General features: G+C 44.6%; 1 protein-coding gene across 1 annotated transcript in view; it reads left to right on the forward strand.

The window, feature by feature from the left end:
* SMPX (small muscle protein X-linked) overlaps positions 1–18,098 on the forward strand; it is a 53,377-nt gene that overhangs the window by 11,853 nt on the left and 23,426 nt on the right. The window contains exons 3-4 of the mRNA XM_045290745.1: positions 5,989–6,075; positions 12,579–12,728. Of these exons, the coding sequence (XP_045146680.1) occupies positions 5,989–6,075; positions 12,579–12,713 (222 nt within the window). The 3' untranslated portion in view covers positions 12,714–12,728. The remainder of the gene's footprint in view (positions 1–5,988; positions 6,076–12,578; positions 12,729–18,098) is intronic.

Here is an 18,098-nt window from a genome sequence, read left to right on the forward strand (position 1 = left end):
TGAGCATTTCAGGGGGCTCTGGGCCATCAGTATACACCTGTCTCTTGTCAGGGGCTGGGAACTCTCAGAGAAAAGAGATTCTACCAGACAGCTTTTCCCCTGTAAAATGAAGAGATGGGATTGAGAGTTCTGTCGATGTTATCAGTTGCACGATTTCGTGCAAACAGGACTTACTAGCACTAGACTGCCGGGCTTCAATGAGGGGACTATCGTAGAGCCTGAAGTTATATTCTGTGAGTGACTCATTTTTCACTCTATAAAGCACTATAAGACCTGCATAGTTATTCAATTAATGTTTTGTTGTACTCTATAAATCACCCACATATTTACTGAATCCAAATGAATAAAAAGAATCCCAGCCCCTCAATAAGAGTACTTATTGTTCTCTTCTACCATACCCCCAAGAAAACGTTAATCCTGTTACTACTGTCTCTATAGATTTACCTATCCTGGATTTCATATACAGAAAAACATACAAAAAAGAAAAAAAAAACCAAACAATAATTAAGTTAAACAGAGCTAAACCACAATAAAAAAAGAGAAAATATTATAGGCACTAACAAATTTAAAAAAGGGTCAGAAGGGAGATAAAATGATAAGATATTAAGAAAAGACACATCTCACAATACACGGGTGGCTGCCCAGGCAGTCAGGGGGAGGTCGGACCAAATGCAGAGAACATGTCATTTTAACAGATCTTGAAATCTGCTTTTCCCTGGATGACGACACTAAAGTTGAGTCAGGCAGGAATTACTTCAGAGAACACAAAGTGTTTCGAACAGAGAAAGAAAGAACCTTGCTCTTGGAAACCTCATGGGTGAGGAACAGCGGTTGTGTGCGCATTTCTCAAAATCATAACAAGTGGGAAAGTTTGGTGTGCTGTGAATCCACCCTATATTTCAAGAGTCCTCAAAGACAAAGCAGCTATGCATTCTAGTGATGGATACAGATATATTGATATATATCTACATCTATATAACCAAACTCACTGCTATTGAGTTCATTATGACTCATGGCAACCCTATAGGACAGACTCGAACTGCTCCCATGGGTCTCCAAGACCATAACTCTTTACAGGAGTAGAAAGCCTCATCTTTCTCCCATGGAGCAGCTGGTGGTTTCAAACTGCTGATCTTGTGGTTTGCAGCCCAACACATAACCACTACCGCACCAGGGCTATGTTGTAGTTGGTAGGTGTGTGTGCAGATCTGTTGGTGTCTGTCCTCTTTTAAACTATTAAATGATCAGTTATTGAGAGCATCGGCCTCTTTTGACTGTCTTCTGTGAACATGGTCTACATCTCCACTGCCATACCCTGCTACATTCCCCAAAGGACAAAGATGGGGGATAGGAAAGAGCAGAAAAGACTGCAAAGTGTACCCTGTGGTATTTTCTCTGCCTGTGGCAGGGGAAAATGGTATGGAGGTGGTTATCAGTGCTGGCAGGAGCTGTTGGGGACCTTTGAAAATGAAAGATTGAATCAGCGGGGGATCATTCAACACAGACAGACAATGAGCAGAAACTCCCAAAGCCTCCCTGAGCACTGTTCGGGCATCCAGAAAGCTCACCACGGGGGAGAAGAAGAGAGACAGACGGAGAACTGGACGAGAAGGGGAGAGAAGAGGGGGAAATGGCCGTGGAAAGCAAAGTTGGATAGGAATTGTCCGTACCCAGTGTCTGGCAGCTAACAGAATTCAATCCACTGGGAAAAGACGTCATTCCATTGTCAACCCCACAGGAGCAGCCGAGGAGGGAATATTGTTTCCAGAATCCTCCTAGCCCGAAGCCTGGAGCCAAGCGGGAGAACAATACAAATAATTAAGAGAGTAGTGGAATTAATTTACAGGGAATTCTTTCTACTTTTCTTCACCTGGTGAGATCGAGTGGCGTATTCATTTCACATCAGATAGGTCTTCGATCAGGGAACTGTATCCTGTTCGGGCAAAAGATGATCTGGTAGATTTTTTTCCATTCCCAACTTTGAGCTTGTTACAAATTACGTATAGCCTGGGAAAGTGAGGCACCATGTCTGCAAGGGTGGGAGGGAGCATATTGAAAGATCTCTATAATGAACAAACACCGTGGAAGGAAAGAAATAGCCTGCTTCCTTTGCATTTCTTTACAGAATCTGTAACGAGAAGGAAATCCAACCGTGTATCAGCTCCAGGTCTTTTATTAGACTTTGTCTGCGCTTGTTCACTCCTTCATCAAAGGCTAGCTTGTTATTCCAAACCCATGATGAGTAACGAATACCAGATCCAATTTGCAGAGGGGAAAATGGAACCATTGAGTAGGTATTTTGTTTCTATTCGAGCACAGAGCTAGTCAGTGAAAGATTCATGAATATGGCAGGCATAATTCTCTCACTGATGAAATAAAAAGAAAGCTACCGGTCTACATATTTTGATCAACTTCAAGTTATAAGGGATTTTTCTTTATGATTTTAGTTTCGCCTATAATTAGTGACTCCAATACCACTGTCCTAAAATTCTATCAATTAAACCTATCATATTATTAGTGTACTGTGTGTCACCACTTACAGATCACTCCTGATAAGTTCCCTTGTTAAGTTAATGAATGAACACTCAAGACGATTTTGGTTTTGCCAGTGGTTAAGGTGCTCAGCTGGCTGATATTGAAGTGTTGGTTGTTTAAATCCAGAGCTGTTTTACGGGAGAAAAAGTGTGGCTTTCTGTTTGTAAAGATTCTTGTTGCTAGGTGCTCTCAAGCTGTTTCGGACTCAGAGCAACCCAATATAAAGTAAAACAAAACATCGCCCCATCCGGCACCAGTATGTCTGAGCCCATTGTTGCAGCCATGGTTGCAAAGCCATCTCCTCAAGGGTCTTCCTCTCTTTGGCCCTTCCATTTTACCAAGCACAATGGCTTTCTCCAGGGACTGGTCTCTCCTGATCACATGTCCAAAGTATGTGAGACAGAGTCTTGCCAACCCAGCTTCCAAGGAATATTCTGGCTGTACTTTTTCCAAGACAGATTTGTTTTTCCTTCTGGCAGTCGACAGTATTTTCAATATTCTTTGCCAGCTCGGGGTCACTATGATTTGGAATGGATTCCATGGCGGTGGGGTTTGGTTCTTGGCAATATTTGCTGTCAAGCTCTTGATTTCTTTGAGAGATTCTTTATGAAGGAAAAAGGCCTCCTTGTAAATAAGTCATCGAGCCAATGGCTCCTTCTCCCATGTGGCGCTTCTTTAGCATCTATTACTCATTTTGTGTGCCCCCTTTTGAAGGTCTTCATGAAAAACTGGAATGAAAAGATGTTGAACGTTTTCCACAAACTTTTTGAAGCCCTCTCATCCAGTATAGGCTGATCAAAAGAGCGTCTTGGCCAGTTGGCCCCAGCCCTGGCTCTATGGAATTTATCTGCCTTAAACACTTTGGATCTGTTTTCATTTTCTTCCAGTGGGATCAACATTATTTTAGTAAGGAGAGGGATCTTAAAGTCTGTCGGTGAGAAAAGTCCCTTCCTGATTTTGATGGGACCAGAATCAAGAACTGCCAAGTGGCATGAAGAGGTGTGGACATGGACATATTTTCTGTGTTCAACAGTCCTCTGGCAACAGAGCTTATAGCAGGCAATTACTAATCATTTATTTTGGTGTGCTACTGTAAGCATCCAGTCTGTGTCATAAGGTAACACAATATTCTGCTTCCTTTGCTAAGGCATCGCTTTCATGTGTAGCATCCAAATGAAATTTCCATTTTTGAAGCCCACATAGAAAATGACTCATCAGGCAACATTCTATCTTAAGAGGACAAAAATTGTGTTTGACTTGAAAACAATTTTTTAAAAGATGTTTATAATGCTTGTTTTCTGGGGACAATAAACTACTGGTTGAAGAAGTTTCAGGTCTGCAATAAACATCTCTGTTTTTGAACTGCAAACCAAATAGGGAGAAGATTCAAATTTACATATTCTCTTCCTCAAGTTCAAATGACTAGTCAGTCCATCAGAGGTGCCCTCGTAGTGCAAGTGCTAAGTGCTCAGCCGCTAAATGGAAAGGCTGGTAGTTGGAACCCAGAAGGACTGCAGTCCAGGAAACCATACGGAGCGGATCTCCTCTGTCACATGGGCTCAGTATCAATGGGAATCAACTTGAGGTCACCCAACAAGAACGTCTCCTTCTATACATTAAAGTATTTCACAATTACCAGACGGAATTTTACGTTTACCACTGATGGAGATTAGGACGTCATCCTAATGAGAAGACCCGTGATACAAAGGGCGCTTGACTTTCCTCTCACTCTCCTGACTGCTCACCCTCAGACATGGGGTGGGGGTTTGGAAGAGGGTTGAAGATACCACTCACAGAGACCCTGTGGCGCTTTGGGAGAAGGGTTGGATTGCTATGTGCAAGGTGGGTTAGTTAAACCCACCAGCAGCTCAGAGGAGGCTGTCTGCTCTCCTGGAGATTGTACAGCTTTGGCAATGGCGTAGAGGGTTGCTATGAGTCAGCATTGGCTCGGTGGCAGTGGGCTTGGGTTAAGAAGTTCAAAAGCTCTGGTGTTACAGTGCTTAAGTGCTTGGCTCCTCACCCCAAACTTGGCAGATCCAACCCACCAGGTGCTCTTGGGGAGAAAGATGTGGCAGCCTGCTTCCATAAAGCGCACAGCCTTGAAACGTTTGTGAATCAGTTCTACTCTGTCCCATAGGGTCGCCCTGAGGCATCGATGGGTTTGGTTTGCTACAGACCATTGTGGAAAGGAGGAGGGGGAGCAGGGGGGCTTAGGAGGTGTGAGTACCTTCCCCCACCTGGGAGATTGGAAGGAGCCCGAAGGAGGGCTCTGTGCAGACGGTATGCTGTGCGTGCCCTGATCTGCTTCTCTCCGTGGCATATGTCCCGTTCCTAGAGAGAGGGAAGCAAGAAGCCCCACCAAAGGGCAATAGCCCCAAAGCCACAGTCTTTGATTCCGCATCCATCGCCTTGGAGTCTACTCTGAAACACCATAGCAACTCGGTCAGGCAGAGAAGGTTTTCAAGGCTGTGAACCTTTCCAGAAGCCGAGTGCCTCAACGTCCTCCTGAGGAGTGGCTGGTGGGTTCAAACCTTGCAGTCAGCAACCCAGGGCTTCTTCCATTTCATAGGGGATTCTGAACCCATCATGCAGCTCTAGGGATCAGCACCAGAAACGGTACTAACTAAATGGAGATACACAGAATGTCCTTTGCACCTTTTGCCTTGGCTCCTCTATTTTTCCTTTCACGAAAAGCTTTGATGTAACATGCTATATTCCTCTGGTTCCTTGAGGCTTCCTCACACCCCACTACCATGACCCCAGTGCTGCTTCCCAGTTCAGGCTGGACCGGAACATGTACACAGTTATAGAAAGGGATGGGAGCTCACGACACACAGAATCCAGGAACAGGAGTTGGAATAGTCATACCAAAAGGGTAGGGTGAAGATGGGGAGAAGAAGGGCAAAAGGGGGAACTGATCACAATGATTGACACCTAACCATACACCCCTCTACAGGGGGAAGAACAACAGAAAACATGGGGGAACGGAGACAGCAGTCAGTGTGAGAGATGAAAATAATAATAATGTACAATCTATTGGGGCTATGAGGGTAGGGGAAAAGAGCTGATATCAAGGGCTCAATAGAAAGTAAATTTCTAGAAAAGAATGAGGGCAACATATGCACAAACATGCCTGATTCAATTGATTTATGGATTGTGATAAGAGCTATATGAGCCCCCAATACAATGATATAAATTAAAAAAAAATAAAGTATTGAAAAAAAAGCTTGGATGAGGTCGTTTTCCCATGCATTTCTCCCCACCCCCTGCCCCCAAATTATTGCCATCTCAGATTTGTTTTTAATCATTTTATTGGGGGCTCATACAACTCCAATCACAATCCATACATACATCTATTGTGTCAAGCACATTTGCACATTCATTGCCATCTCAGATTTTCATCACAACTTCTTTCTGTTCTTGAGCTCAATCTTCTCTGTTTTCTCTTTTTAGGCAAATATCAATATTCCAATGGGAGCCTTTCGGCCAGGAGCTGGGCAGCCCCCCCGAAGAAAAGAATGTACTCCTGAGACGGAGGAGGTGAGGACAAGTGAGCTAGGTGGTGCTCAACCATGGTTTCCTCTCTCAAATTCTCACTAGAAGGGGGCTGAAGCAAGGCCAGAGCTGTCTTTCTCAGACAAGGGTGGACACAAGGAGCCATGCTACGGTATTAACAGTCCTCATCGGCGATGAAACACATAGCCCCACATTCCCTTCCTTCAGCTTTCTGTGCCTGAAGAGACTGGCTCTGTGGGTCTGTGTGGAGGGAGGGGAACAGAGTCTCCCATGTGTCTTGTCCAGCAGCAGTCACTAGAGCTTGGCTGGCAGTTTTCCATTGGTAGCTCACTGAGCAGGCTGGGTTTAGTGCAGCCTCTGGTCAGGGCTGAACCCAGGCAGGAGTGCTGAGAGCAAGCCTGAGAAATGCCTTGTGGGTTCAGGCAAAAAAGCTCCATCTCTGGGTTGACCCATTGGAAAGAGGTCTTCACGAGGAAGTCTATCACGCATGCGTGTCCCCACTATTCCCCTCCCCTAAGTCTTTACTTCTCTCCCAAATGAACGCACCTGGTCTGCTAAAATTCAGCGCAAACTTTCTTAAATGATACCTGGGTTACTAGTTTCTTAGGGGGTATGGCTGGGGAGGTTGGGGCGATGGAGAGCTAATAACAACGCGTACAAGAAAAAAGACTATATTCTAAAATTGAGATGGCAGACTCTTTATAATAGGACTGCACTATTAAATTGTATGATATATGGACTAAATGTCACTAAAATTCTTAAGATGGTTACAGTGACAAATGCAACAAATAGAAAAGCGCTCCTTCCCTAGGTGCTGTGATTTCTTCTCAAATTGTGACTTTTGTGATGAAACTAGAAAGGTATACTTCTGGAGAGAGAGAGAGAGAATATTAAGATTTTAAAGCATTTCATTATCAGCCTAAGACAAGAGCATTAGCATGAAATAAAACTGCAAGACACAGCATACTTTACTTTCTCTTTCTTTAAAAAGGCCTTTTAATTTTGCACGTGGCATTTTTTTTGATCCCAAAGAACACCGATCACCATTTTGAAGTTTTATAATACAATTTGGCTGCCCTGCATCAAACCCTTTGTTCAGCATATACTTCGGTTGTATTCCTAAATTCACGGGGCCAGCTTCCAAAGATAACTTTTGAGAGCTGATGTGGTATTTGCGTGGCATTGTCAAAATCTGGAGTCTCACCCGCTACCCCACACTTGATGAATAAAAAGTTTGAGTATACAAGTTGAGAAAGACCTGGCCCTACTCTGCTTTTATGGCTATGTGAGGGGGCCTCAAAAAGTTCATGGGGAAATGCCATTCTCTTTTCATTTCAGAATCCCATGAACTTTGTGAAGCCCTTTTGTAAATTCCAGTGCTACAACGTTTCCATCACATTCACTTATAACCATGAGTACTTCCTTTGAGGCTGTGGTCAAAGATTTCTGATTATGTAATGCTCCTCTCCTGTCCTCAGAGGGTGGCTGTGAGGGAGAACTCTGATTAACGGGACATGATAGATACGGGTCCATCGATTCATCTACTTGTGCGCATTCCAAAGAAAAGCGATCCAACAAAATGCGGACAGTAACGATCCAACAAAATGCGGACAGTAACATCACGTGCAAGTACAATTTTGCCAAAGAGAATCTGAAAATGAATGCTGGAGCACATGGACAGGGAAATGCCAGAAATTCAAGTTGCATTCAGAATAGGATTCAGAATGAGGGATATCATTTCTGATATCAGATGGATCTTGGCTGAAAGCGGAGAATACTATATAGAACTTTACTTATGATTTATTGACAATGCGAAAGCAGTAGACTATGTGGAATATAAAATATTCTGAAAAATGGGGATTCCAGAGCACTTAATTGTGTTCATGTGGAACCTATATATAGACCAATAGGCTATCATTTGAATGAGATCAATCAGGAAAGGTGTGCATCATAATTGTATCCTCTCATCCTATTTATTCAATCTATATTCTGAGAAGATAATCCCAGAAGCTGGACTATATGAAGAATGAGGCACCAGGATTGGAGGAACACTCATTTACAATCTGTGATAGGTAGTTGACACGACTTTGCTTGCCGAGAGTGAAGATTTGAAGCTGATGAAGATCAAAACTACAGCCTTTGAAATGGATTACACCTCAACACGAAGAAAACAAAAACAATCCTCACTACTGGGCCAATAGGCAACATGATAAATGGAGAACCCATTGAAGTTGTCAAGCACTTCGTTCTACTTGGATCCACACGCAATGCCTATGCAAGCAGCAATCAAGAATTCAAAGGGCACGTGTATTGCATTGGGCACATCCCCAATGAATGATCCTGCAAATGAAGGATCTCTTTCAAGTGTTAAAGAGCAACGATGTCGCTTTGAGGCCTAAGGTGCTCCTGATCCAGGCCATGGTACTTTCCGTCACCTCGTATGCATGGCAAAGCTGGACAAGGAAGAAGGAAGACTGAAGAATAGTGCCTTTGAATTGTGTTGCCCTGTTCTGGGCCACTCTCAAAACCAGGGCTAGATGTGAGCCCGCTGCTGCAGCCATTGTGGCCATCTATCTCGTTGCGGATCTTCATCGCTTTTGCCTACTCTCCCAAGCATATGCCCTGCAGGGACTTGTCCCTCCAGCTAACATGTTCAAAGAAATAACGTATACATTGGCGTTTTGGGGTTATCATCCAGTTTGCAAGCTTGAAATTGCTTACGTTGTGAGATTTGGGATCCGTGGTCTAGACTTCTATTAAGATAATTTCTGTAGAAAGTGAAGAGCACGTGTAGCATCCCTGAACAGCACAGGCGACCTCTATCACAGCCAGTAGGTGCTCCATCTAACCTCAGAACAACCGTGAACATGAAACGCTCTCAGACACAAGAAGGATGCATCCCAGCAGCTCGCCAGGACCCGTCTTTGGCTGTCTGACAAGGCCTAGACGCTCTGGCAGTGTCTTCAGCCCATCTCTGGCCTCCGATGAGCCCTTTGCCCTGTTCTCAGACCTGGAGTACACGCTCTGTCCACTTGGCCCAGCCAGAGTTTATCGTGCGCCAAGCACCGACGCCTCAGAGCCAAATGTTAATATGCAGCGAGGATCTTTTACATGCTATCAGGCAGCTGTTCACTTGAAATGGTTTGAGGGGTATTGACAACTCCCTACGCTGCCTCTTAAATCTTCTCTTTTGGACTGGAATTCTCTCATTTACTTACACAATATCATAGTGGGATTTTCAGCTAATCAGCCCTCTCGCCACTATTGCAAGATATCAACACTTCCTAGCTGGGTGGCTTTGGGGAAGTTTCTCAAACCTTATACACCAGTTTTTTCATCTGTGACGTAGGGATAAGAATAATAATAACACTGGCCTCATAGGGTGGAAAGAGCCCTGGTGGCATAGTGGTTCCCTGTTGGGCTGCAATCCGTGAGGGCGATGGTTAGAAACTACCAGCCGCCCCGAGGGAGAAAGAGGGGGCTTTCTACTCCCACAGAGGGAAACTCACGGCGACAGTCTGCCCTGTTCTAGAGGGTCATTCTGAGAATAGGGTTGATGGGACGATCAAATTATTGGTACATGCAACTTAGAATAGCATGCTACTATTATTGATTTCCATGTGTGAGCAGGACTGAGAATACACTGCATCGCTTCAGATAAGAGCATTTAGGGGAAACTCAACAGGGCAACTGTAATCAAGAAGGAAAGGAAAGAACAAGAGCAGGGAAAGGGTTGTTGTTCGCTAACTTTTACAAATACCCAGCAAAAGAGTAGCCATTCTGGAACTGGTGAGAGTGCTGTCGTGGTTTACGTGGCTGCTCTCGCGCTCTCGCTATCCAAACCCAGGCCCCCTTTTCCATCACTGCTCTGCTTCCAAACCCAAAGCAAACTCACAGCCATCAAGTCAAGCCCAACGCCCAGTGACCCTGTAGAGCAGCGTGAAACTGCCTTCTCGGGTTCCAAGACTGTAACTCTTTGCTTCCCCAAGGGTTTTTGCGGCATAAAATTAACCTATGTTACAATGCAATAGTTCAATCACATCAAGAAGAGTTGCACAATTATCAACACCATCAGTTTTTGAACATTTGCGTCATTCTTGCACTCGTCTTTATTAGCTTCCCATTCTCCCCCCGCCCCCGCCGCCCCCACAGCCCTTGCCACACCCCCAAGGAGCCACTGATCCAGTTACTGTTTCTCTAGAGCTACCTAAACCGGATTTCATATACAGAAAAACATTAAAAGAAACTAACAATAATAACAAAGTAAAACAGATTAAAAACCTCAATCAAAGGGAAATCAGCAAATATTAAAAACTAGAACAAGTGTAAATGGATCATAAGGGAGATCAAATGATAGGGTGTTAAAACTTGAACTGCATCCGCAACAATCCTCTTTCCAATGCATTGTGCATGATATCAAGGCAGTTCACATCCCTAGTCCACGGTCAGAGGGGAGTCGCCAGAGGCTTAATCTTATATCTTTCCCTCCCACCCTTTTAAACTGAAACAACTTTAAAATGGATCAAAAGGGAGATGAAATGATATGACATTTTAACCTCACTACATCTTCCATAATCGACTTTATAGTGTTCTCTGTCTGATAACTGGGCTATTCATATCCTTGAGATATAACCAGATAAAACCAGGGATTCACCAGAAGCTTAGTCTAGCTGGGGACTCTGCAAATGGATCTGGAGCTTCCACTGTCATCCATAGCCTTCTGCACACCAGGTGTTCACAATTTAAGTTCTGATACCACTTTACACTTAGGTTATATTATTTATGACCCTTCTGTAAGGGGATGTCCAGTTGCCTACAGATGGGTCTTGGGTTTCCAATCTGTACTCCCCCTTTCATCAGCACAGGTTCAGAGTAAAAAATTATAGGGAGGAAAAAAGACATTAGCCTGTAATAGAGGAACAGCACCTCAATACTTTATATTTCTACTCATCCTCTCCAGTCAGGAACTTAGGAACATTTCTGGGGGTTCAAACAGTGCATCAGTTTTAATGCCCAATGACAGGCTCGCTAGTTCAGCTGGGCGGAGCACAGAGCATGAACCTCTAGCAAAAATGCCAGTCCTTGGGCCTTTCCCCCAGAACTGTGCTGATTGGTTCACCCAGTTTCTTGGCAGAGCAGATGGAGGCTGACCGTTCTTCTCTTGCGCTCTCCTCTCATTCAGGCTCACCAAATTACACATCCAACGATGGAATTAGACAGGGAGTTATTGATTGGGGGAAGCGCATGTGAGGAAAAATGGGACGGAGCCACAGGGGGCTGTGAGACTTGTCAGACCCCTTGTGATGTAGGCTCAAGTCAGGGAAGAAGGTCGAGGAGGAAGGGCCTGAAGGAAGGTTGGACAGACACTCTTAGACTGCCGTGGTGCTCAGAGAAAATGCTGAAGGTGGTCAGGATGTCCTTGAGTCAGAGATGCTTGTCATAAGCGTCCCAGTCCTCCGAGGAATAGGCCTGGATCCTGTGCTGCTGCCCTCAGCCATTGGTGGGAGCAGCCGTGAGAAGCATGATCTCAGCATGGAGACAGGTGGATTTCAGGGTGAAGCAGCTGGGGCTGTCATTCAATCCCGCCCTTCCTGCAGGAAACTGATCTGAGAGGCCAGTGCTCACGACTGCCATAGTGATCAAAGTTCCCTCCAATACCTCACTTCTGGAGTGACAGAGAATATACTCTCCAACCCTGCCCTCTAGTAACTATGAGGGATAGGTTAGCAATGAACTTTTGTCTGAACCACACAGATCTGCTCATGCTACTTTCTAATTACCATAAATGTGTGTATGTGTGTATGTTGCATGTACACAGAGGCATAGATAGATCACTAGGGTACCTTCTCAGGATGGATCAGGAAAACAACAAACAAGCTGACTTGGACACTGCTGGGCCACAAATCATCATCATCATCATCATCATCATCATCATCATCATCAACAACAACAACAAAAACAACACAGGATGTGGTCCTGTTCCAAAGCAGGGGCATAACTCTTCCCAAGGGAGGATATTTGAAATTCGCCTCCTCTGTCACGCCTTCCCTCTTGCCCATATTCAAAGACAACCGGGTTGCTGCAATCGGTTTGTTTATTGACTCTTCCCAAAGATGTCACTCTGTCCAAGGTTTTCAGTCCCTGCAGCCTAAACAAGACATTTGAAAACTCGTGGACTAAGTTCACTGTTAGAGTCAGCCCTGCACTCATTCTGCCAATCCCAGCCGATTGTACTCCTAAGAATACCACAGTTCATTTGATCTCATGACTTTCTTCTTGTGGCAACAGGAATCCTTCTAACTAGTGGTCGTTTTCTAAGCGCTCAGACACTGACCCGTACTTCATGATTTTCTAAGTTCTGTGAAGCTGCTGGTTTTCTTCCTCTGCAAACTTCCGCCGAGCTCATGGGAACTCCAGGATCACACTCAGACATGAGTCGTGTCTGAATTTCTTTCTGTCTCACATCCGTGACTCAGGGAGATAACAAGTTGTCTCCGTGGGTTGAATTTCTTCTCCTTTCTCTTCAGGGTGCTCCTCCCACCTCGGATGAGGAGAAGAAGCCAATTCCAGGAGCAAAGAAACTTCCAGGACCTGCGGTCAACCTATCGGAGATCCAGAATATTAAAAGTGAACTGAAATACGTCCCCAAAGCTGAACAGTAGTTGCAAAGAAAAAAAGTGAGTGGAAAAATATTTTCTTTGTTTCCAAAAGACCAACTGTGAAATGGTTGCAGGAAGGTTTCCACAGAAGGGACTGGGATTAAGAAGGACCAGTGTCCTTCAGGGAGAAAACCGGAGGCTTTCTACTTCCTTAAAGAGTTACCACCTTGGACACCCACAGAGGCAGTTCTACCCTGTCCTATAAGGTCAGTGTGCGTCAGCATTGACTTGATGGCAGCGCGTTTGGGGTTCGTTTTGAGTGGTTTGCAATTCAGACCAGCATTTTTGGGGTAAAGGTTTTCTGATACGTCACCTCACGCTTTGGGCCTATTTTATTTGTCTGCCATCCCCTTTCTGATCATCCTTCTCAGTTGGCGTGGAGGTGACTGGGAGAGGAAAATGCTTGGGCAGGAGCCCTCTGCCATTTCCTGCCCCAGTTGCCCCACCCAGATACCACCAAGAAAGATGAGCCATGGCTGAACTGGAGGGTCAGGGAAACAGGGCACGTGGGGAGGGTGAGCCCCAGGAGTTGATATCTGGAGACCAGGCAGATCAGGTGACTGGTACCAACCGGTGGACAGGGCAAAGGGAGACTTCCAACTTGCTACCCTGGACAAGGTACCGAGTGCAGAGCCTGGGCCCTTCTCTTCCTTGTCCTTGTCCTCAGGCAAAACCCACTTTGCTGTAGGTGCATGCTGGGTCAGAATGGACTAGCTGACAATGGGGTTGGCTTGTGCTGGCAGAGGGTCAGCCCTGCCCTCCCTCTGCAGACCTGCGGGTATAGACTGGAAGGTAAATCAGGCCAGAAGTTGGAGGAGGGAAGCTAGCTCAAGCCATCCCTCTTTTCCCTCCGAGGCTCTAGGAGCACTTCTAGTCTGCATCCTAATGGACGGAACCCAACACCCCTCCCGCCCCCGTGCCCTCCACCTCCAGCTAGGCAGTTTCGTCCAGTTCAGAAGCCACACTTGAAGTCTAGACCGGGAACATAAAACAGGCATTTGTCTGCGTGCCCATTCATCCATCCACTCACTTCCTCCGTTCCTCTTTATTGAGTATCTGCTACGTACTGGGAACGAAGAAACAGCTAATAAGTATTTCTACCACGTATGAAGAGCGTTCCATGCGTCATTTCCTTTAAGATGCCCAATTATTCTCCAGATGATTCAGAGAAGAAATGCACCATAGGTTTTTTCCCCCAGAGCCACCAGGTAGGTTCCCACTGCTGACCTTTCAGTCAGCCGCTAAGCGCTTAACTATTGAGTTACCAGGGCTCCTGCCTTGGTGATACGAAAGGATTTTCCCCACCTGTCCTGGTCTGACTTTGTGTAGTGGTGACTACTTGTTCTTCTGCTTCCATACCCTCCTCTGGCTGCCACAACATAGATTCATTGCCCGTTCCCTGCTGGTGTGGCGTTTACTCTCCTGACCATGGGGGTGGCTGAGATGGGCACAGCGACGGGGCCCTGCTGTGTCTTCTACTCTAACCCTAACCCAGCACAGGACGTACTGTGAGACAATCCACCGTGTCCCAGCCACGTTATTTGTGTAACACTTATGCTGACGTGGTAGTGCATTGGCTAGTGAGCTCTGCCCGAACAATGTCTTTGTAGCCTAGAGGAAGGACGAAGCTCTTTCAAGAGAAAATAACAGAACAGTATCGAGTGGTTTCAGCACGGTTACTTCAAAGAGCCAACTGAAAACACAGTAGGCTCTATGGCCATCGAATGAACTCTGGGGAGTTGGATGAGGCCAGAGTAACATGAAAGGGAGCCAACCTGAAGCAAAGCCACCTGCACTTATTAGTTATGACATAATGGAACAAGCGGATGTTTGATTATCATGATCCTCTGTCCGTCTTGTGCTGCCAGGCTGAGACGAAGCTGCAGAACTCCCTTGTGAGACAGCCCCGAGAAGGGAAATTCACTTGTTGGAATATTTATCATCACCACCCAACCAAGGCCCTTCCGTTAGACCCATGCATTTTTAATGCAAACTTTACAGGGCTTTGCTGTTATGAAATCTGTCGACCTCAATTTAACCCCAGTTCCAGTTTCAGAAGACTGTGATTGTGAAGATTCAAAGGCAGGCTACTTTAAAATGAGCTCCGAGAAGATCTTGTGTTATTCAGCAGTGAAGTTAATTCAATAGCTTTGGATCCGTGGTTACAGGGAATAATATCAACTCGATAAAATTTTAAAAAGGTACCAACATGTCCAGAACATTTTTTGTGTGTGACTGCCTTTTCTCAAACAAGGCTTTAATGGTTCTTTGCTCTTGAACAAATTCTAAGAATGAAAAAAACTGCCGAAGAGGCCTATTTGTTCTATTCCTTACAAGAACGTAAAAATGTTAAGTTGTCAGGGTAATTGATCTGAATTCCAAATGAGTACAGCCATTGTTTAAAGACGAGAAATGGTATTTCTTTTTGTTAGAGAGGAATTAAGCTGGTTTACTTTAGTCTCATCTGTCTTTTTCCTGCAAATATACCTGAGCTTTCAAGACGTCTGCAGTGGCGGTTTGTGGTCACTTCTTAACATTGATAGACTACATGGAGTCCTAAGCGATAAATATCATTTCACTGGTTGGGGTGATTTTGTCTCTTCTGGGCTGCCACTTCATCACTCACTCTTAGCAGTTATTTAATCAAACAGGTTGTTGCTTTGGGGATTGGGAGAATAAGTCCCAATCACTGTGAAAACCAAGGTTCAAAATCTAGGTTATAGCTCTTATGACCATCTATGTTTTAGACACAGACAACAGAGCAGCATCTGCTTGCAACTGAGGGCAATGCTTCTATGGGATTCTAGATGGTTTCCATGTCCTATGTCACCGCCAGACTTGTTTACAGAAATAGGTTAAATATTGCGGGATAAGAACCAGTGAGGCTTATGACTGACCCGCGAGGCATCAGGAATCATGGCTTGTGGAAAGGACTTGGGAACTGGAGCCAATCAGGTGCCAGCGCCAAGCATCAGACACAGCACATCTAGAATCCAAACCAAGTGACATGAGAGTGAGTATCTCAAATGGGGTCCCAAGGCAGGCTAGGATAGGTGTGGTTGGTGCAGGGAAGGTAGGGTTTCCAGCCCTGAAACCCTCAGGATCCTCCTGGCTATAATGAAAGGTGGCCAGGTTGTAATCAAATCAAATCCAGGAACCAGGTGAAGAGGCAGGACCATCAGCATCGGCAGAAAACCAGGGTGACCTTCATCACTCCTATGCCAGCTTGTTGCTGCATCATCAGAAAGCACCCCCACCCATCCCCATGCCCACGATCAGAATCCACTGTCAGCTTGCCTGCTTATAAGTACAGCACATGCCACCTCAGATTGCTCGTACAAGAGTAAGGGGAGCCTGGAGAACTGCTCTCAGGACCGGCGTCCAAACAGATTCTGTGACCAATTCTGTTCCCTCCTAACTCTCATATCAGACCACAAGTATTCAGGGAGGAACACTGGAAACATGGAAGTCTCCTTTTTCCTGTGCCAAGGTCAATCTATATTTATAGTGCCTGTGTGTGTGTGTGTGTGTACTTGGTCCCTGCTCTTGGGCTACTTAAGTCTTGATGGAAAGATACCGATGATTCAGGATTTCACACGGCTGTTTATGACTCAAACAGTAGTAAGTAGATATAATGTATGATGTGACTTATCAGAGGGAGGACTCACGATCCTTGGGAGTCTGGGACCATCTCAAGGAGGCAGTGGGAATGGAACACTGAGTCACAATAGTTTCTCTAGGGCAGTAGTTCCGAAACTTTGGGGACTCCACTGTGCTCCTCCACAAGCTCGTCTCTTGTCCAGTAGTAAAAGAACTCAGGAAAGCACTGGAGGAGGAGCAAAATAACGCGGAAGCACTTGCCAGAAAAAGAAATGATTAACCAAAGTAAAGCCTGAGCACCATCCCATGGCTGTGTTAAGGAACAGAAGGGGAGCAGCTTTTGAAACAAAAATCTCTCTTGGACTCATGAGGCACAGAAATAAATTGCCATTCCGGAAAATGGTAGAATGTCTTCCTCTATGAGTTGGGCATTGTAGTATAGTCACAGGCTATTTCACAGTGAGATTTTAGTATTTGTAGTATAGTCACAGGCTATTTCACAGTGAGATTTTAGTATTTGTAGTACAGTCACAGGCTATTTCACAGTGAGATTTTAGTATTATGTACTAAAGCAGGGATGCCAAACAATGCCAAATTATAATGATTCTTAACAACTTAGTAACTTTTGGTCACAGTAAAAATAAGCACCTGTGAATTTTTTTCAAGTTGTCTTTAAGAATGGAGAAAAACAAGTCCTTTGAGGGCAATCAGTGGGCCTTTGAGAAGCTTTGCTGTAGGTTAATATGTGAGAGTGAATTCAAATGGTCTACAATGCCTGCGTTACCCATATGCAGCCCCAGAATCTCATGTGAGTTCCACCCTATGGCCCATGGGACCAATCTGTCTGGATTCTGGATTTTGTAGCTCTCAAAAGGACCATTATACTACCTAGTTGGGTATGCTCCACTACCGAAATCTTCTGCTTACATTGTGACAATACCACATTGTAATATATTGGTTTTCTTGTTTATATTCTTCATGATTCCATCATATAGTCCCTTAAAGGCTGGGCCCATGCTTCAAACACAGAACATGTCAGTGGAATGTTACTAGTACCATGGTAACATCAGATCGATTGTCCCTCAGAAATATATTCTCGAAGACTTTCCAAGCCCTTATGTTCTTCAGGAAATTACCTAAGACTATCTTCTTTCGACAGAGATGAAGGCAACATTGTTGACCATGATAAGTAATGAGCCCCAAAATGGGAAATATTAGGGGAAAAGTTGTTTGGTTCATATTCCTCAGAAGGGGAGAAAATGTGTAAACCCAGAAGAAAATAGTTTAAATTTCAATAATGCCTTGACTTTATTTTTAAAGAATATCTCTGTATAGTCAAGAGATATAAACCATTATCCCGAAGAGATGTCATCTGTAATAGAGGTGGTCATTTCCCTTAAATGTTAAGCATTACACATTGCCTTTGTTCCTGCTGATGAGTATACACTCGGGTACTTGATTAAAAGTGCACTTAAAATCTAACAATAGAGGCCCAAAGATATGAAGCAAAAAATGGACAGAATTGAAGGGAGTGATGGCCAATTAGTGAGTTGGAGTAAGAGTTGGAGACCTTAATAATTTCCCACTTTCAACAATGGAAGGAAGAACTAGGTATCAACAGGAAAACAGCACATAAACTAACCAGATCTAGCAGACATGTATTGCACACTCCATCCAAAAAGAACAGAATCCATATTCTTCTCTAGTTACATATGGAATATTCTCCAGGACTCACCATATGGTAGGACATAAAACAAGCACTTTCATGAATTTAAGAGGACAAAGACA

This window comes from Echinops telfairi, unplaced genomic scaffold (assembly GCF_000313985.2).
Source record: "Echinops telfairi isolate 266 unplaced genomic scaffold, ASM31398v2 ScPeMD7_53;HRSCAF=182, whole genome shotgun sequence".
Classification (NCBI taxonomy): domain Eukaryota; kingdom Metazoa; phylum Chordata; class Mammalia; order Afrosoricida; family Tenrecidae; genus Echinops; species Echinops telfairi.